Source organism: Ursus americanus, chromosome 12 (genome assembly GCF_024610735.1).
Source record: "Ursus americanus isolate L20-20 chromosome 12, mUrsAme1.1.p, whole genome shotgun sequence".
NCBI classification, from domain to species: domain Eukaryota; kingdom Metazoa; phylum Chordata; class Mammalia; order Carnivora; family Ursidae; genus Ursus; species Ursus americanus.
This window is the reverse complement of record NC_142138.1, coordinates 18,926,083-18,947,608: the sequence shown is the minus strand read 5'-3', so window position 1 is coordinate 18,947,608 and position 21,526 is coordinate 18,926,083. Positions and strand designations below refer to the sequence as shown.

The window sequence follows — 21,526 nt, the reverse complement described above, 5'->3', positions numbered from 1 at the left end:
AACACAGAGAGGAAAAAGAATTTTTTAAAAATAAAAGACCAGAAGGGGTGCCTGGGTGTCTCAGTCAGTTAAATGTCCAACTCCTGATTTTGGCTCAGGTCATGATCTCAGGGTCATGGGATCGAGTCCCATGTTGGGCTCTGCACTCAGCGTGGAGTCTGCTTGAGATTCTCTCTCCTTCTCCCTCTTCCCCTCCCCCCACTCGCAGTCTCTCTCTAAAATAAATAAATAAAATCTTTTTAAAAAATAAAATAAAAGACCATCAGTGAGCTGTGGCAGAATTTCATCCATGATAATATATGTATAAGTGGAGACCCAGGAGAGAGAAGAAAGTGAAGGAAAGAAAAAATATTTGAAGACAAAATGACTGGAAAAAATTCAAATTTGAGGGGAGCCAGGGTGGCTCAGTCGGTTAAGCATCTACCTTCAGCTCAGGTCATGATCCCGGGGTCCTGGGATCAAGCCCCACATCAGGCTCCCTGCTCAGCAAGGAGTCCGCTTCTCCTGCTTCTCCCTCTGCCACTCCCTTGTTCATTCTTTTCTCTCTCTCAAATAAATAAATAAATAAAATCTTTTTTAAAAATTCAAATTTGATGAAAACTATGAATCAGCAGTTTCAAGAAGTTCAACAAAACCCAAGCACAAGAAACATGAACAAAATTGCACCAGTACATATCATAATCAAATTTTTCCAAACTAGTGATAAAGAAAAAAATCTTAAGTGCTTAGGAAGTAGTGGTTTCATCTTACCCTAAGTCATCTACAATGAATTCATTCATAATGATAAATAAGTATAAGATTCTTTTTTTTACAGATTTTATTGAGAGAAAGAGAGCAAGCGCGTGCAAGCACAAGTGGGGGGGAGGGGTAGAGGGAGAGGGAGAAGCATACTCTCCACTGAGCAGGAAGCCTGATGTGGGGCTTGATCCCAGGACCCCAGGATCATGACCTGAGTCAAAGACACGTGCTTAACTGACCGAGCCTCCCCAGGTGCCCCAATAAGTATAAGAGTCTTAAACTTGATAATCTGCCTTCTATTATTTTATTTCTATCAATATTAGGACACATTTGTAAAAAATAAGATTATTTTAACCAGGCTAAATCTGGTATGATCTTTCAAGCTTCTAAATTTATCTTGCTACCTTTCCTGAGCTACAAACTCTTCACTTCATATTATACAATTCCACCTTCCCAGTGTAAGATATCCTGTTGTGCATTGTTATGTCAATATCTGTAGCATAAGGGTGCCTGGGTGGCTCAGTCGGGTTTTCGGCTCAGGTCATGATTTCAGCGTCCTGGGTTTGGCCTGTGTGGGGCTTCCTGCTCAGCAGGGAGCCTGCTTCCTCCCTCTCCCTCTGCCCCTCCTCCCTGCTCTTGCTCCCTCTCTCAAATAAATAAATAAAATATACTATAAAAAATATTGTATACTATAAAAAAATCCAAATGGTCCTACCAGTTAGTAGTATCTTGACCAAATACCAAAATTTAATTTTACAGATTATCTGTAAGAGAAGCAATTAAGGATTTTATTTCATTCTAAGGAAGCTTAATCTTTTCACAGACACCATGCCCCCATCTGGCTAGGATTTTTCTAGGTTTTCTCTTAGATGATTCAGGACATGATGGGCTCAGAGACTGTTAAGGAAAAACTGGAATTTGAGGCTATCTCTGGCACACTGGTTCTATTGTAGGGGCCAAAATGATTTAGTGTAAACTGAACAGAGATAAGGCTCTGTCTTTCCTAATTTTGGGGCTGAGGAGCATCTACAATCAGTCTAGCCATGGGGATGAAAATAGTACATGGAAAAAGGGGGAAAAACTTTTTTAAAAAGTAGGGTAGCACAGAGGCTAGAAAATGGTAAAAGCTTTTTCTGAACTGAAACCATCTCAGGGATGGACTTTTGCTAGGAATCTCTTTGTAGAACATAAGGAAGGGCATGAAAGTAAGATATCAAGTGGTCTTACTATGTATGCTGTTGGTTTTTGTGCTAAGTCTATTGTTTTTAGGGATCTGTGTTGCTCTAGATCTTACCAGGGTTATGCCCAAACGTTGTGGAAATAAGATCAAGGAATTCAGAATTTTTTGAATCATAACTTTTACTTTCACTAAAAAATGGCATGTACAAAGAAATGAGGAGTTATGTAGAGGTGTATCGCTTAATTTCCAGATTTCGTTCTATCGGGGCATCTGGGTGGCTCAGTGGGTTAAGCATCTGCCTTTGGCTCGGGTCGTGATCTCGGGGTCCTGGGATTGAGCCCCATATCAGGCTCCCAACTCAGCAGGGAGTCTGCTTCTCCCTTTCCTTCTGCTCCTCCCTGCTGCTTGTGTGCACACTCTCTCTCTCTCTCAAATCAATAAATAAGATCTCATTCTATTATTGATTGATATTAAAGTATTTTGTCTGACCACAATGCAACTGAATTAAAAATCAATAAATAATGCAAGAAAATACTATATACATTGTTTATAAAGGTGAAAAACCAAAATCAAATGCCCATCAATAATAGAATGAGTAATTTGTAGTAATTCATACAGTGCAATACTATGCAGCGGTAAAAGTAAACCAGAACTACCTGTAACAACATGGACAATTCTTAAAAACATAACTGAAAGGCATAAGCAAGTAACAGAAGCGAAATATAGTTTGATTCCATTTTCAAAAAATCAGAAACAGGAAATAAAAAATCATTGTAACATTGCAATAGCGGGTTTTTTTTGGCATGGGAGGGCTATAATTGGGTAGAAGAAGCACACAGAGATTTAAAAAATTACTCAAATACCATAGGTTTTCACTCATACGTGGAATTAAAGAAACAAAACAAATGAACAAAGAAGAAAAGAGACAAAAAAACAGTCTTAACTATAGACAACAAACTGGTGGTTACCAGAGGGGAGGTGAGTAAGTGGATGAGGTGAAGGAGATCAAGAACACACTTACTGTGATAAGCACTGAGTAACAGATAGAACTATTGAATCATTATATTATACACCTTAAAATAACATAACACTGTATGTTAGTTATACTTGAATTAAAAGTTAAATAAATAGGTAAGAGTAAAATTGTATTTTTTTTGTTGAGTACACTTTTGTTACTCTCCTTAAATGTATATACACAAGGTTTTTACCTTCTCTATGTATGAATATTTCATAATTTCAAAATTTTAACGATTTAATATAAAATTATAAAAATAATAAAAATTCGGTATTTGTAATAAATAATACAAAGAAGAAAAAGTCTTTCTTCCACTAGATTGTGTCATATTGGTCATATATCCGAGCTTGGTGCTGAAATAGACACTTGCTACTTTAAGGAGAGTTGGTGAAAATAAGGCCAGATAAGCAGAGTAGGAAGATGAATAGAACATGAGTCCTTGATGTCACAGAGGCACTGAATTAACCAACCTAGAGCCATCCCTACATAGGACTTCTGATTGTGTATGTTAATACATCCCCTCATTGTTTAAGCTATTTTGAAATACATCCATTAGCAACCTTTCTAATTTGGTCTCCTTCTGTAGTTTTACAGCAGCCTATATTTCTGCTTCATCACAAATATCATAATGGGATTAATAACTTTTGTACTTATTTGTTTAATGTCTCTCATCTGGACAGTAAGCTCCTTGAGAGTAAGGACTGTGCCTGTCATACTTTCAGCATTAACTCCAGTGCCTGGCACATTATAAGACTCTCAATAAATACTTGTGGAATAAATGATTAACCTTATTCATCACATCTACTACTGAATACTTAAGTTGTTTCCAACTTTTTATTTCAATAAAGCTACAATAAACATCCTTGTACATGTATTCTCCACACATACAGAGAACTCCTCTATGATCAATACTTAAAGGTCAAATTGCTGGATCCTAAGTTGTGTATATTTTTAATTTTTCTAAGTACTCTCAAATTTCTCACGAAGAGGTTGTACCAGTTTACACTCTCTTCAGCAGTGCTTGAGTTCCTACTTCTTCACATCCTTGCTAAGATTTGATATCATGAAACCTTTCAATTTTTACAAATCCGATGACTAAGAAATAATATCCCATTTTAATTTGCACTCTCTTTATTACTAGCATAGCATTTTCCTGTATTTGGCCATTCAGATTTCTACTTAAAAAGCACCTGGCCTGTTCATTTGCTTGGCTCATCTTTTCTTGGGTTGTTTATGTGCTTCGTATTAATTTGTAGTTCATTATTATTTTGGAGACTAACATTTTGTTTAAGATAGAGATGGAGAGATAGAAAGGTCATCATGTGATACATACACAGATAAAATACCTACACACACAAAAGGAGAATGAAAGAGCGTGTGCAAGTATCTTCTCTCTCTGGTTTGCTACGAAACTTTGTTTATGGTGTCTTCTGTCATGTAGATATTTTAAATTTGTATTTGATCAAAGTGATCAATATTTTCCTTTATAGGCTGTAATTTTATGTTGTTTTTTTTTAAAGATTTTATTTATTTATTTGAGAGAGAGAGAGAGACAGCCAGCGAGAGAGGGAACACAAGCAGGGGGAGTGGGAGAGGAAGAAGCAGGCTCCCAGCGGAAGAGCCTGATGTGGGGCTTGATCCCAGGACTCCGGGATCAGGCCTGAGCTGAAGGCAGACTCTTAAGGACTGAGCCACCCAGGCGCCCCTGTAATTTTATGTTTTATGTAAGAAGTTCTTCTCTGGAGCGCCTGGGTGGCTCAGTTGGTTATGCATCTGACCTCAGCTCAGGTCATGATCTCAGGGTCCTGAGATCTCAGGGTCCCTCCTCGGGGAGCCTGCTTGTCTCTCTCTCTCTCTGCCTCTACCCCTACTTAGGCACTCTCTCTCTCTCTCTCAAATAAATAAATAAAATCTTAAAAAAAAATTCTTCTTTACCAAATATCATGATCACTAGCTCCTTAAAACAATACAATTTGGCCTTGATGCATAACACAGACCCACATCCAGTAAACGTAGGTTAGCTGCTGTTACTTTTGTATCTTTACCACTCTAGTGAAACTGCTCTCACAAAAGTCATCAGCAATTTCTCATCAACAAATCCTAGAGCTTCTACCAAGGCTATTTCCTATTTAACCTCTTTTGAGCATTAGGCATTTTGTCCAACTCTTACTTCCTGAAAATCTTTCCTTTGGTTTCTATGATAATACACCATTATGGGTTTTTGTCTTATATATTGCCTATTCCTTCTTAATGTCATTCACTAATTCTTCCTCATCAGACTATCTTTAAAGATGGATGTTCTCCACCTATACTTTTCATCAATGTGACCTTACCCATTGGCCTCGAATGCGACCTCTTTGAAAATAAATACAAATCAATTCTAAACAGCCTACTTCATTCAGACTGTTCATTTCTAAATAGTCTACTTCAAACACTACATGTACCCCCAAGCCCATGCTTCCTTTAGTATAGCAGATTTGGTTACTAATACTACCTATTATCCAAGATAGTAGTTTTTAAGTCTTCTTTATCTACTATCTCCATGTTACTAAATCCAATCATTTGTTAAATGCTGTTGATACTATCTTAAAATACCTCACATCCATCCCCTCCTTTCCATTTCCACTACCCTATATCAGAGTCATTGTATCTTGCCTATTAACTGACTTCCAATCATTCTTCTATCAGTTATTCTTCCAAAGCATGTATTTAGTTATAATTATTATGTGCTCCTTCTGGGCAAGATCAATGTCCTAACCAGTACATTGTGAATATATAATCACTGAAAATAATTACATGAAATTTGGCATTTTTTGCTCAAAAATCTAAGATAATAATAATCATTGTAATTAAGAAGCCAACTGGGCACCCCAGTCTCTCTCTGAAAACTTAGAAAACTTGCTTACGCCAAAAATTCTGTGACATGTAGGAACCCAAACCTAGCCTCCAAGATTTCTGCTAATTCTCCACAGCTTAAGCTTTAATGCTCCTCCCTGTGTCCAGCCACTACAATATGAGTTGTCGTCTTCATTCCACATGTCAAATTCATCCCCTTTCCAAAAGAACTCCTCTTAGATCAAGCATTTCACAAGCTTACCTGACTTTACTTAAGATCAGAGGACGTCAACAAGGGAATGTCTCAATGGACATGTAGCCTCTTACCACCTTTCTAGCTCCTCTCCTTTCTCCCTCCAGGTCCCACACCTTTCCCCTTCCCTGTATCACCACTCCTAAACGAAAGCAAAATACAGTTGATCCTTGAACAATGTGGGGTTAGGGGCTCCAATCCCAACCCTGTAGTCCATGTATAACTTGGAGTCCCCAAACACTTAAACTACTAATAACTTATTGTTGACCAGAAGCCTTACCTGATAACATAGTCAATTAACACATTTTTGTATGTTATATGTTATATGCAGTATATACTGTACTTTTACAATAAGCTAGAGAAAAGAAATATCATTAAGAAAATCACAAGGAAGAGAAAATATACTTACAGTACTATACTTACTGCAGAAATCCACATGTAAGTGGACCTGCGCAGTTCAAACCCATTGTTCACGGGTCAACTATAGTCTTCTATTTGTCTCATTCTTACTTCCTACATCACTTACTTTGTGTCTCTTGAGTTGAGGGCCCCCAAGAGCCCACTACAAGGATCTGTTCAAAGTATTTCTTCTAAAAAATCTATAATGCTATCCTTAACAACAACAAAAAAATTCTAATAAAGGGCACCTGGCTGGCTTAGTCAGTAGAGCATGAGACTCTTCATCTTGGGGTTATGAGTTCGAGCCCCACACTAGGTATAGAGATTACTTTAAAAAAATTAATTTTAAAAATTCTAATAACTTTTTCTCCAATTTCCTATATCATGAATAATAATACTATTTAGGATGCTCATATGTACCAGGCAAATCACTAAACCCTTATGAAACAGTTATCATTAATACTTAGGAAGAATAAACAATTTGCCTAAAGTAACAACTAATTAGTAAAAAGAGCCAAAATTCAAAGCACTTATGTCTGACCCCAAAGCCCATATTCTCCTCTGCCTATATACAAATAACAAAACTTTTTAGTATAGCATTCAAGAAGTCCCGACATAATTTGATTCTTTCCAGAATTCTCTCACACCATACCTACACGGGACATCTCTGTTTCTGAAATATACTCTCTAATATCTTGTGCCATTCTATTTACCGAAAATGTATCCCTTCTTTGTCCATCACCTTCCTATTCATCCTTCAAGAATGCTGTGAGGATTCAATCAGTTAAACATGTAAATTACTTAAAATGCTGCCTAGCACATAATAAATAATAAATGTTAGCTGTTATTATTACAAGACTTTTAAAAGGTTTTAGGAAATTGCTGATAGGAGGCGCCTGCGTGGCTCAATTGGTTGAGTGTCTGCCTTCGGGTCAGGTCATGGTCTCAGGGTCCTGCGATTGAGACCACTGGACTCCCTGCTCAGTGGGGAGTCTGCTTCTCCCTCTCCCTCTGCCCCTCCACTCGTGTGCTCTCTCTCTCTCTCTCAAATAAATAAAATCTTTAAAAAGAAATGAAAAAGAAAATTGCTGATAAATGATGTGCCAAAATAAGTCAACCAAAAATAAAAGCCTTGATAATGACATACTTTCACATACATTCACTCCTCTCTCCTACACACACACACACACACACGCACATTAACACAAAATACACACACTCATACACACAAAACCAAGCAAAGACACATAGTAGAAAAAACACCAGTCATAAAGTGAGACATAGTCTTGGTTTAAATTTCAGCTCTGCCATTTAATACCTGTGTGACTTTGGACAAATTACTTAACTTCTCTAAGCTCCTGTTTCCATACTCATAAGGTAAGGATATATGAATCGATGTTGTAGTCTTGTTGTAAGAATTAATGACATTTCACAAAGAGCTCAGCATGACGCCTGACACATAGAAGACACTCATTAAGTGACATAAATTATTAAAAGAAAATACATGATAATTATTAAAAGAAAATGTATGATAATTATTAAGAGGATGAGTATATGTGGAAACTTAAAAACATCAAATAAAGTCAATTAATTTCAGAAATTGGAGCTTCCTTAAGAATTGGAAAATCTACCATTAGTAGGTTAATTAAGGTGATACTTTTAATTATTAGTGTATACTTTAAAGTTATCACAGAACTTGATACATCATATTAAGATATCAATTCAAATAATACTTAGCATTCATACTATTATAAGTCCAAAACTATGGGGGACACAACAAAAGAGGTCATGATTCTCATCCTCAAGGAGTTCACTAGAAACCCAAACCACATGGCAATGTATTTTGTGTTACATAAAATACAGGTTCTTAAAGAAATATGCCAAAAACACAAGCATAAAAAGTAGTATGGTGGTTGCCAGGGGCTGAGGGAAAGAGAAGGTTGGGGAGTTATTGTTTAATGGGTAGAGTTTCAGTTTTACAAGATGAAAAGTTCTGGAGATAAATGGTGGTAATGTTATTAGTACAACATTATGAATGTATTTAATACCACCTAACTGTACACTTAAAAATTATTAAGATGGTAAATTTTATGTTATGTGTATTTTACTACAATAAGAAGAGTTTAAGTAAAAAACAAAAAGACATATGCCAAAAGTAAATTAATCTGGAAATAAAACAATGAAAACAGTTATACAATGAATTTCTATAAAGATTTTTAAATGGGTTACAAATTTAGCACTTACCTTCATACTTAAAATGGTAGCATTTTCCAAGCAATAATACGGGGGAATTTCTACTAAAATATGTTTTTGTTTTCAACACCCAACCTGAACGAGAAAAGAGAAAAGTAGTTTTGGAATTAAAGGATTTCAGACTAAGAGTCTAGCAGCATTTCCTTTTTCTTAATTTCAAATCATTAATTCTCAGCTATAGACACTCATTTTTTGCAAAAATAGCAAAATATATGGACAATGAACTGAAAATACAGGCCATTTATGTGACATTCAAATACAGTTAAGTATTTTAAACACATTCTATTCACGTAAAAGACATGAGAAAGAAAAGAATTTAATTTTAATTTATTTTCAAACAGGTTACAATGTTCTTATGGTATAAAACTTAAAAGGTACAAATTCTACTCCAGTTCCTCTGACGTCAATCTCTTTTCCCAAATGCAACAAATGTTACCAATTTCTTGCATTTCCTTCCATCTTAGATAATTAAAATATTTAAAGTAATAGAGTATTCCAATAAAGTAATTTAGGGACAAGGTAACACAGTACACTAGTGCTTTTGGTAAATGTGGATTGAAGTTTCCTACGGAAATGTTATAACCCCATCATGTCAGCCACCTTAGGATCTCTGAAGTAGTGAATAAAGCTTTCAGAGAGACTCATCTCAGTTTTCCACCTCCCAATTCCCAATCCCCAACTGTAGTTGCAAACTCTGATTCTTCCAATTTTCTTCCTACTAAACTATGTGTCTAAAAGGTAGTATCCTTTTGGGGTTTTTTCCCATGACCCTGAGAACATGACCTGAGCCAAAACCAAGAGTCGGTTGCTCAACCAACTGAGCCACCGAGGTGCCCCCTCCTCTTGGTTTTTTATGGTATTATTAATATTTCTTGACTTCCTGAGAAAAACACTTGTCCATTACATTTCTGAATATCCCCAAGTATATGAAATTCCTGACTGCTAATGGTAGACTTAAAAGCCACTTCTAAAGTACAAGAGCATATAAACACAAAGAATCTGAAATTGGGAGACAACAGACTTAGATCTACTCTTTTTTTTCTTTCTTTCTTTTTTTGGGCAGCAAAGTAAAGTTTATTGAATGATAGTAAAGTTTATTGAATGATAGAGGACAAAGCTCCCGAAGAGGGAGGGGACCCAAGGGGGTTGCCTGACTTAGGTCTACTCTTAAGTAGACTATCTACCATTTATATTGAAGAGTTGTTAGAAAATTTAAAATCAGTGATTCTTATGAAAGTGCTCCTCAAAGTACTGTAATACAAATAAATATAAAAAACAAATAAATAAAACTGTGTATTCACAATAAAGATGATCCAAGTATTTGAATTTGCTGGAGAAAAGAATGGAAAATCAAACACACGAATCAGGCTTTCATGCAGCTTGGATTACTACAATACTCTCCAGAATGGCTTCTGTGCCATCAGTCTTCCTTCACTCTAGCATATGCCACATATCACTGCCAAATTAATCTCCCCGTGGCTCAGCTTTGATTAGGTAACTCTTCTGCCCAAAAACCATCCTCAGTGACTCATTATTAACAGATTTATTATGAACTTCTCAGTGATACTAAAGACTTTCCAAAATATGCTACAAATTACCTTTATAGTCATCTTTTCCACTACTTTTCAGCTGTACTCAAAGTGGAGCTTGCTATCTGGGTCATACTATCCCATGACAAAAATGTCCTCCTCAATAACAGCCTATCCAAATCCTACATCTTCTGGCTCATGTATACACTTCTAAGCCATTTTTTCCTTTTCTCACTTGGCTCTGATGGTCTTCTCTGAACTATAATGGGAAATTAGTATTCACTGGCCACCTACTGTCTACCAGGAACTAGGCTAGGCACTTTACAAATATTATGTCTTAGAAATATTATTAGTAACTGTACCGGAATAATTCTAATCCCCAAAATAGTAATAACTCATTCTCCTCCAACGGCATTTCTAAGGCAAATTTGAAGAACTTCATAAAAACAACCTCAAATAAAAGGAAACAATCTTTAAGGAGGAACTTCTCTCCTTCTCTCTACACTTTACCCTCTGCCTACCACCTCTTACCAGTCACCAGTCCTTCCGCAAGAAAAGAGAAGTTGCGAATCTAATTTCTTAGAGCCTGGGGCACTGCAAAGATCCACATTTTACATGAGCACAGATACATAGTGCTTTAAAGCTCAACCATCATTCATTCATATGGTGCATGCTTTAACTTCTGTACTTCCTGTGCAAATCCTGGCAGGACCTAACCCTCAAAATAGACTGACTTCCTTTAATACTCCATGACGCTAGGTACATAAAGAAGACTCAGGACTTCTGATAAGGCCCAGCCATTTTTCTCTCTTTTTCCACAGGCATGTCAGAGCTGAATTAGACCAGTATGCCAAGTAACTAGTCTATATTCTTTTTTTCTTTAAATTATTTAGTTTTAGTTGGCCAATCTTCATTTTATCTTTTTAAAAGCATTGTAAGAAATGTACCACTATCTCTGCCCTAGCTTACTGATGCTGAACCCGGATGCTCTGGCACACAGAGATGGAAAAATGAAGGATATAAAATCCATAGAGATAGGATAATAGAGCCTGGGACATAGGAAAGAGACATGAATAAGAAGTATGATTATGAATAAGTTCTTCTTACATATATTGAAAAATATATAGTCATCAGAATTCTTCATATTCAAGAATATATTTTTATTTTATTCCTCAACCTCCCCCACTTTTTACCTCTAAATCTCAATTTATAGCAGCAGGGAGGTGGGACAGAGACAAATTAAATGTCATTATGTTTTCTAAATTAAAAACTAATAAAACTAAATAAATTAATAAAAGTAAGTAAATTTGGCAAAAAAGCCATTTAATAAATTGACACAGAGCAGTGACAGTCTATGAGGGGTGAGCACTGACCAGAAGGAAGAATGAAGAAACTTTCTGGAGTAAAGGAAATTTTCTACATATTGATTAGATTGCTAGTTTCATAGGTATAAACATGTGTCATACTCTGCAAATCGTATACTTACGATCTGTTCATCACACTTTACGTTACTTTTCTCTCAGTTACAAAAAAAAAAAAAATTAAGAGATAAACTAGAACAGTGTTTCAGTTATTTGTTCCTGTTTAACAAACCACTCCAAAACTTAGTAACTTGAAACAACTTTTTTCGTATATCACATAGCTCTGTGGGTTGACTGGGCTCAACTGAGCAGTTCTCCTGCTGATCTTGCTTGGAGTCTCTAATGTCGTAAAAATAAGATGGAGAGGCTCAACCGAGATACTGCATTGGCTGATGCTTTCTCTCTTATGTAGTTTCAGGGCCTTTCTTCTTTGTGTGGCCTTCCATGTGATTTCTCCAGCTGAGTACCTAAGCTGGTTACATAACAGTTCAGAGCTCCAAAACAGAGCAAGCAGAACTTGCCCTCTTAACAGCCAGGCCTAGAATTGACACACCCTCATTTCTATCTCATTCTATTGGTTAATATAAGGCATAGGCCAGCCCAGATTCAATGAGAAAAGAAACAACACAAGATGTGATTAAAGATCCTTACTAAGGACCATCTTTGGAGACTACCATAAACAGAATATTATAAAAAACCTTATAAGTCCATTAAGTCAGCAACTTGAAAATCACAAGGCTTTAAAAGATGTAAACAAGCCAAAGAACATAGAAAGAACAGATGATAATGATTTTCTGGAGGATCAGAAACACACAGAAGAAGGATGGTTTACTTATTACTATTTTAAAAAGGAAGTCAAGTTTACATACCTCATAAAGTCATGTAAATAAAAAGGGGGAGGGGAGAAGAAAGCAAAAATGAAACAGTTTTATAAGAAAGTAAGGTTGACAGTCTTTTAAATCTTAAGTGCTATGCCACTTCTAGTTCCTTCTTCACCATTTCATAATACTGACGTTGATAAAAATAATCCTAAATTATGTTCACTGTATTCAGAAAACAGCAAGACTGGGGAGCAAGAGAGGCTGGGTTTAAATACCAGTTTCAAGAGTTATTACCTGGAATAGAATTGTGACATGAAATAGAATTTCATGTGACCATGAAATATGTCACTTAATCTCAGTTTTCTAATAAAAAAAAACTCAGAAAGATATCTATTTCAGAAAGATATGAGACTTAAATCAGAAGGTACCTAAATTATCTACAAAATGCTAATGTGTTAATGGGTGTTCAATGTTAGTCCTTCCTATACCAACCATACTACACAAACTCAAAGCAAGGAAAATACACAAAGTATTTTAGAATGATTTTCACCAATAAAATCAAATAAAAAATATTACTTCATAACTTGAAGCTATCTAGAACACTTAGTTACCCTGAACAATCTGTTATCTAGAGATTAGGGATTAATCTCTGGATTTTACTCTGGACACTTAAATTATCTAGATATGGAAAACAACACATATGTAAATAATAGGTTAAGTAACAACTCCTAGGATACTACTAAAATGTGTTATCTAGTACGTATATGACAATTTTCAACTTACAAATGAAATCTTCATCACATAACCTATTCACCAGATTAAATGGCTTAAAAAGAGCATAAGCTTCTACCTGCAGATGAACATGATCTTACATACAGAAAACCCTAAGGAATCCACAAAAAATGTTAGCGCTAATAAAGTAGAACACCAAGCTTACAAGACACAGGATCAAATTATAAAAAACAACTATAATTCTATATACCAGCAACAAGCTAAAATAAAGAAAACGATTCCTTCTAAAATAGCATCAAAAATAAAATACAAATAACTTTAACAAAAAGTGCAAAAGTTATATGTAAAAAACCACAAAACATCATTGAAAAAAATTATAAGCCTAAATATAAGGAAAGACATCCCATATCCATGGACTGGAAGACTTAATATGGCAATACTCTGTTAAGATGGCAATACTTTGCCAGTGGATCTACAGATTCTGTATCAAATCTATATCAAAATCCCAGCTGGATTTCTTACAGAAATTGGTAAGATGATCAAAAATTCATACAGAAAGGCAAGGGATCCAGAATAGCCAAAACAATCTTGGAAAAGAACAAAGTTGGAGGAATCACACTTCCCAATTTTAAATTTTACAAAAGCTAAAGTAATCAAGAGAGTGTGGTACTGGCACATGGACACATGTGTATATAAATGGAACTGAATTGCAAGTCCAGAAATAAATCTCTACATCTGTGGTCAACTGATTTTAGACAAGGGTGTCAAGACCATTCAAAGGAGAAAGAATAGTCTTTTCAAAAAATGGTGCTGGGACAACTAAATAGCCACATACAAAAATGAAGTTGCACATCACATGCAAAAATTAACTCAAAATGGATCAAAGACCTCAAAATAAGAGGTAAAATAATAAAATTCTTAAAAAGAAACATAGGTATAAATCTGCATGATCTTGATTTAGGCAGCAGTTTCTTAAATATGATATCAAAAGAAACCACCAAAGAAAAAAATAAACAAATTGGATTTCATCAAAATTTGAAGTTTTTGTGCTTCAGTGGACACTGAAGTGTGAAAAGTGAAAAGATAACCCCAAAATGGGAGAAAATATTTGCAAATCATACATTTGCTCAGGGATTTGTACCTAGAATATATAAAGAACTCTTACAACTCAATAGTGAAAAGACAGATAACCCAATTTAAAAAGGTACAAAGGATTTAAATAGACATTTCTCCAAAGAATATATAAAAATAGCCAATAAGTATATGGAAACATGTTTAACATCACTATTCATCAAGGCAAATGCAAATCAAACTCAGTGAGATACTTCACACCTACTGGAATGGCTCTAATAAAAAAGATAGATGGGGTCACCTGGGTGGCTCAGTCAGTTGAGCATCCTATTCTTGGTTTCAGCTGGGGACATGATATCAGGGTTGTGAAATCAAGCCCCACATCAGGCTCCATGCTCAGCACAGAGTCTGCTGGAGATTCTCTCTCCCTCGCCCTCTGCCCCTCCTGCTCATGCTCTCTCTCTCCCTCTCTCTCTAAAATAAATAAATCTTTAAAAAAAATTTTAAAAAGCATGGAAAATACAGGGCGCCTGGCTGGCTCAGTCAGAAGAGCATGTGACTCTTGATCTCTGCGTTGTGAGTTTGAGCCCCATATTGGATTTAGAGATTACGTAAATAAATAAAAAACTTAACAAAAAAAAAGGATGGACAATAAAAAGTGCTGGTGAGAATGTAGAGAAATTCAGACCCTCAAACATTGCTGATGGGAATGTAAAATGGTGCCGCTACTTTGAGAAATAGCTTGGTAGTTCCTCAGAAAGTTAAACTTAAAGAGTTAACATATGATCCAGCAATTCTACTCCTAAGTATAGACCTAAGAGGAACGAAAAGATATATTCACACAAAAACTTGTACATAATGTTCATTGCAGCCTATTCATATTAGCCAAAAAGTCAAAAACAACCCAAATGTCCATCAACTAAGAAATAGGTAAAGAAATTGTGATATGGCCATACAATGAAATATAATTCAGTCAGTCACATAAAGGAATGAAGTAATGATACATACATGCTACAATATGGATGAATTTCAAAAACATTATGCTAAATGAAAGGAGTCAGGCACAAAAGGCCATAAGTTGTACAATTCCATATATATGAGATGTCCACAATAGTCAAACCCATAAAGACAGAAAATAGACTGGTGATTCCCAGGGGCTGGAGAGAGGTGGGGAAGAATGGGGAGTAGCTGCTAATGGGTCCATGGTTGCTTTTGGGAGTGATAAAAATGTTCTGGAATTAGATAGTGATGATGGTTGTACAATCTTATAAATATACTAAAAACCACAGAATCATAAAAGGGTGAATTTTTTAGTATGTAAATTATATCTTAATTTGTAAAAATCAATGTCCATAGTTTTCAAAATGCAATGTTTCATTATTATCAAGTTATAACTATCTGAATGGCTAGCTGGCCATGCCTTCCAGTGAACCAGAAGCCAACTGTCAATTGTGTTTTACCTGAATTTGCATTATGAAGGGGTTTTGCTAAATGTTACTCCAAATTTATGGATATGAACCTCTTTCTATTGCAACTGGTTCTGCTAAGTATTTTTCCATCTTCGAAAGTTTCTTCATTTCCTATTTGTTTCTAGTCCAAGGTGGGTTTTAAAACCACCAAAATGACCCTTATTGGATTTGTTTGCAAACCACGAATAACTAGGTTAAATATAAAGGTCTAAGAGTACTCCTAAGAGAAATTCATAGGTATCAGTATGTGAACATTATACTGTCTGTTTTGTGTGTACAAAGGTCTATTTTGCTTGCTTCCTAGTTTATATATGACGTTGCCTGAAACTGAGTCTGAAAAACTGAGGTATTATCATCACTTAAATAAATTCTATCTGCTTCTGAATGTTCAAAGAAAAAAGGACCACATAGCATGCCTGAGTTTCTAGACAATGTTTATGATGATATTTGGTTCTTTCTTCAGAATATATGTTTATCTACATTCCTCACAGAAATATTTCATTCAAAGACAAACTTAAGCAATTGTGAGTGACTTAATAAGGCAGATGATACATGTCTTTAAATATTCCTTTAGATTTATACAATTTTTAAATGATACTTACTATATTTCATGTTGTTCCAAGCAGATATAAATTTAGTTTTTAGCTTGTCAACTTCATCTGTTCCTGTGGCCTCCATATTCAAATTCTAAAGAAAAAGCCATCACTTGATTGCATTCTTCTGTAAAGTTAAATCTTGTGTACTAAAAGAAAAAAAATTAAAGAAAAATAAGTAATGAGGATATATTATATGGTATAATATTGCTAAAGTTTTACTTATGATTAAATACAATTTGAACGGCAAATGAGCAAACCAATTTCTCATTTTACATAACAGATTATAATATATTCTATATTTTAATTACAAAAAACATTAAATACCAAATATACAATAAAAATTATCACACAAAACCAAACAGTAATCTTCTCCAATTACTCACAATCAAGAACAATAAATTAGCTTAGTGAAACAACTCCACTTTGATGCTTGTGAGACTATTGCAAGATTTGTTTTATTTGTAATGAGAGAAGGTGGTTTTAAATCTTACAAGAAATGACAACTATCCGGCCCCCCAGTGGCTCAGTTGGTTGAACGTCTGCCTTCAACTCAGATTGTAGTCCTGGGGTCCTGGGATTGAGTCCCGCATAGGGCTCCCTGCTCAGTGGGGAGTCTGCTTCTCCCTCTCCTTCTGCCTGGCACTCCCCCTGCTTGTGCTCTCTCTCTCTCTTAAAAATAAATAAATAAAATCTTTAAAAAAAAAAAAGAAAGAAAGAAATGACAACTATCTTCAGAATGGAGGATTCCACTTAAACTGATTAAGTCACTACTTCATATAAAACCTGTTTTGTTTTTTAAGGCATTTTCTGCATTTCCTCCCTATCTCAGTACTGCAGCATCTTTAAAAAACAGAATGGCTTAGGGGCATGTGGGTAGTTCAGTCAGTTAGGCATGGGACTCTTGATTTCAGCTCAGGCCATGATCTCTGGGTCCTGAGATCGAGCCCTGCATGGGGCTTTGCACTCAGCGGGGAGTCTGCTGGAGATTCTCTCTCTTTCCCTCTCCTTCTGTCCCTCCCCACCCTCCCCCCCAACTCCACTCATACATGCCGTCTCTCTCTCTCTCCAAAATAAATAAATCTTTAAAAAAAATAGAATGGCTTAAATCTACAAAAAAAGATGTTTTCTTACTTTAAAGTAAGAATAAATGTAGCTCACAGGTATTTGTTTTATAACTGACGAGGGAAATTTGAGATGTGCAATATAATCTGAAAGAGGAACAAATTATACCTTAAAATGCTTGTGCTTATCTGCAATAATTCAGACAGTTTACTTTTCAAGAAAAGAATGCTGCACAGAACATTGCCCTTTTAGGGTTAAAAATATCTACTCACAAGTATTGATAAATTTATTTCTCTAACAATAGACATTCCATTTTATAATATGTACTAAAAGCTACTAATTATACAGTACAGTTGAGGCAGGAGAAAGCATGGCCTGTTGGAAAAATTTTAAAAGTCAGTGTGACTAGAGCACAAAAAATCCAAAAAGGGGGCTTGAGATGTGGCTATAGGTTTGACATGGGCCAGAGCACACACAGCCTTGTACACCATGCTAAGAATTTTGTTGTTTATCCTAAGAACAATTGGTTTCAAACAGAAATATTAGAATCTGATTCTGTGGGTTTGACTCCCAGGGCAGCACAAAGAATAGATTGAAAAGGACAAGAGTACATGATTAGAGTTTACAAGTACTGTACAGGACTAGAAGAGAGATCGTAATAGCTTGGAATGGAGCATCAGAGAGGGAGAGAAACAGACATATAAGGAAATGTGTCAAAAATCCAATGTCTTGGTGTTTAAATGAATAAGGAAGGCAAAAAAGATAGATATGCTAAAGATACACCCATGTTCCTGGCTTGTGAAACTAAAGAAAAGGTGCCAACCATTGAAATAGGGAGCATCAGAAGAGGGTCAGGTTAGAGGAGGAAGATCATGAATTTAATTTCTATGTAGTTTGAGATGCCTCTGAGAGATATATTAATTTATTTAATTATTCAATAAATTATTGCCAGCCACTGTTCAAGGCAATGCAGATACAGCTTAGGACAAAAACAGTGAAACACTTCCTCTCAGGGAGCTTACCTTCTAGATATATTCCAGAGAGGCCAACTAGGCAGTTGGATATATAGATCTGGAGCTTAAAAGTGAGGTCTGAGTGGGAGCTATTAATTTGAGAACTGCTGATGTATAAATGAGAATTAGAGCTAGAAACACGTTCCTCAAGGACTTGGCCTTATGTTTACACCCTCAGTCTTGAGAATATTCAAGGCCCTTCAAGAAATTACATCTGCCCTTTTACTTAGCTTCCTCTCTTGCCACTCCCTCACATGCACCATTCACTGAAGCCACTTTTAATATTAATATTAAAGCTTCCTAAACTGGACATGCTTCCATGTCTTTGCATGTGCTGTTCCCTCCACCTAGAAGGCCCTCCTGTTCATCCTCACTTTTTGACTACCTTATTATCATGAGTCCCTAAGACCCAGCTTAAGTTTCACCTCCTCTGGTCAGACTTGTAAGATTTCTACCCACTCCATACCTCAAACTAAAACAGATGTCCTGCTCTTAGCTCCTAAGCATCCTATATCCTCCTCTATCATGGCATTCATCATACTGTATTGTAATTACTTCTTACCTCTTACAATAGACGGCCAACTTTTTGAGTGTCCTTGAGTTCTGCCTGGCATGTGATTAGCTCTCAAAATGTTTGTTAAATGAATCAGTGAATAGATAAATAATAAGGTATCTCACTAGTAGTGCTTTTACAAGCTGTAAAAGTCTATCAGTTGGAAATTTTTTCACTGACAACAAGAAATTTTCCTCCAAAAAATTGCAGAATTTAACAAAATTTGGAAAAATAAGGAGAAAGGTTTATAAAATGTGCATCCACATGATTAATTACATATCCATTAAAAACGTCTCCAGAAGGGGGCGCCTGGGTGGCTCAGTCGTTAAGCATCTGCCTCCCGCTCAGTTCATGATCCCACCATCCTGGGATCCAGCCGCGTTGGGCTCCCTGCTCTCCCTCTCCCACTCCCCCTGCTTGTGCTCTCGCTGTCTCTGTCAAATAAATAAATAAATAATCTTAAAAAAAAAAAAATGTCTCCAGAGTGGTGCCTGGGTGGCTCAGTTGGTTAAGTGTCTGACTCCTGATTTCAGCTCAGTGATCTTGGAGTCATGAGATCGAGCCCCGCATCAGGCTCCATGCTCAGCAGAGAGTCTGCTTGAGATTCTCTCTCTCCCTTGCCCTCTGCTCCTCTCCCTGCTGTGCACACTCACTCTCACTTGCTCTCTCTCCCTAATAAATAAATGGGTTATCTTAAAGATTTTATTTATTTAGTTGTCAGGGAGGCAGAGAGAGAGAGCACAAGTAGGGGGAGTGGCAGGTAGAGGGAGAAGCAGGCTCCCTCCTGACCAAAGAGGCCAATGCAGGACTCAATCCCAGGACCTTAGAATCATGACCTGAGCCAAAGGCAGACGTTTAACCAACTAAGCCACCCACGTGTCCCAATAAATAAGTGGGTTTTTTTTTTTAATGTCTCCAGGGGTACCTGGGATGGCTCAGTCGGTTAAGCATCTGCCTTTGGCTCAGGTCATGATCTCTGAATCCTGGGATTGAGCCCTGCGTCAGGCTCCCTGCTCAGAGGGAAGTCTCCTTCTTTCCCTCTGCTGCTTTCCCCTGCTTGTGCTTGCTCTTTCTCTCTCTCAAATAAATAAATAAAATCTTTTTAAAAAATAATTAAATAAATAATTATAAATAAATAAATAAATAAATAAAGTCTCCAGAAAGTTTGTGATAATGGGGAAACACTGCAGAATCTAAAACTTTAGGCATCATATGACACTAGCTGGAGAAGTGTCAGGGGAAGAGTTAAAAAGAAATCAAAAATTGACAAGTTTCTCTGGATATAAAATTGTGTGTGGTTATTTTTATACCACTATTGCCCACCTTTTCCAAATCTTATACAAAGAACAGATGTAATTTCTAGAATTTAAAATTTTTATTGTTCAAAAGCCATCAACCAGGGTACCTGGGTAGCTCAGTTGGTTGAGTGTCCAACTTGGTTTTGGCTCAGGTCATGATCTCAAGGTCATGGGATTGAGTCCTGCATTGGGCTCTGCACTCAGAGGGGAATCTCCCTGAGATTCTCTCCTTCTCCCTCTGCCCCTCCTCTTGCTTGCCCTCTCTCTCTCTCTCTCTCTCTAATAAATAAATCTTTTTTTTAAAAAGCCACCAAAATAAAATTTTTAAAGGCACCAACCACGAGTCTTCTAAATTCAAAATATTTAAAATAAGAGAATACACACACACGTATTTTCTTTCTAAGTTAGAAATAAAGTAGGTAATGGGGAAGACTTTGGTTCAAACAGCTTGCAACACTTGTTACCAGGAATACCCTGGAAAGCCCTTAGCAAGAATGTAAAAATGGGGGCGCCTGGGTGGCACAGCAGTTAAGCGTCTGCCTTCGGCTCAGGGCGTGATTCCGGTGTTATGGGATCGAGCCCCACATCAGGCTCCTCCACTATGAGCCTGCTTCTTCCTCTCCCACTCCCCCTGCTTGTGTTCCCTCTCTTGCTGGCTGTCTCTATCTCTGTCAAATAAATAAATAAAATCTTAAAAAAAAAAAAAAAGAATGTAAAAATGATCCCTTAAAGTGGGTGGGAGGAACATAAAGACAAAGTAAGACATTTTGTATGGGAAAAGTCTGTACCTTAGAAAATGGCTCCTTAACAAATAATAAATAAATAGCCAAGGTAAGATGCTATGACACACTCAGAAATTAATGAGAAAATTCTCTAACCTCAAGGAACTTAGAGTGGAATAAATTGTTGTTATTCTTTTATTATTATTATTTTTCCTCAAAATTCCTGCTTATTGACTACTCAGAATAACTATACCCCCAAATATGAAACATTTAAAATGTTTTTGTAACATATCCTTGACTATGCTATAAGAATACTTTTATTGCCATTGTACATGGGGCACATAGGGTAGATGAGAATAATAAAATTACTATCATAAGGTCAAACTAGTTAAACTGTTGCTAGCTTAATAATTCATATACAGTTGACCCCTGAATAATGCACAATGCAGGGTTTAGGGCACTGAACCCCTGTTTAGTGAAAATCCATGTGTAACTTTTGACTTCCCCAAAACTGAACTGAATGTCTCTACTATACAAAGAGCTCTTATAAATCAATAAGGGAAAAAACACCCAAATAGAAACAAAATCCAGGCACTCTGAAAGAAAAAGACCAATAAACATAGGAA

At 36.2% G+C, this 21,526-nt stretch overlaps 1 protein-coding gene across 6 annotated transcripts in view; it reads right to left on the bottom strand.

Moving 5' to 3' along the window:
* Positions 1-21,526, bottom strand: part of ATG4C (autophagy related 4C cysteine peptidase) — an 85,245-nt gene that overhangs the window by 45,704 nt on the left and 18,015 nt on the right. For 5 of the 6 annotated variants that reach the window (XM_045802181.2, XM_087865957.1, XM_045802179.2 and 2 more), the window contains exons 2-3: positions 16,259-16,398; positions 8,665-8,748 (exon numbers count right to left, since the gene is read on the bottom strand). In XM_045802181.2, the coding sequence (XP_045658137.1) occupies positions 8,665-8,748; positions 16,259-16,334 (160 nt within the window). In that variant the 5' untranslated portion in view covers positions 16,335-16,398. Of the gene's footprint in view, positions 1-8,664; positions 8,749-16,258; positions 16,399-16,743; positions 16,922-21,526 lie in introns of those variants that run through there. The other variant, XM_045802178.2, reaches the window with a different exon arrangement.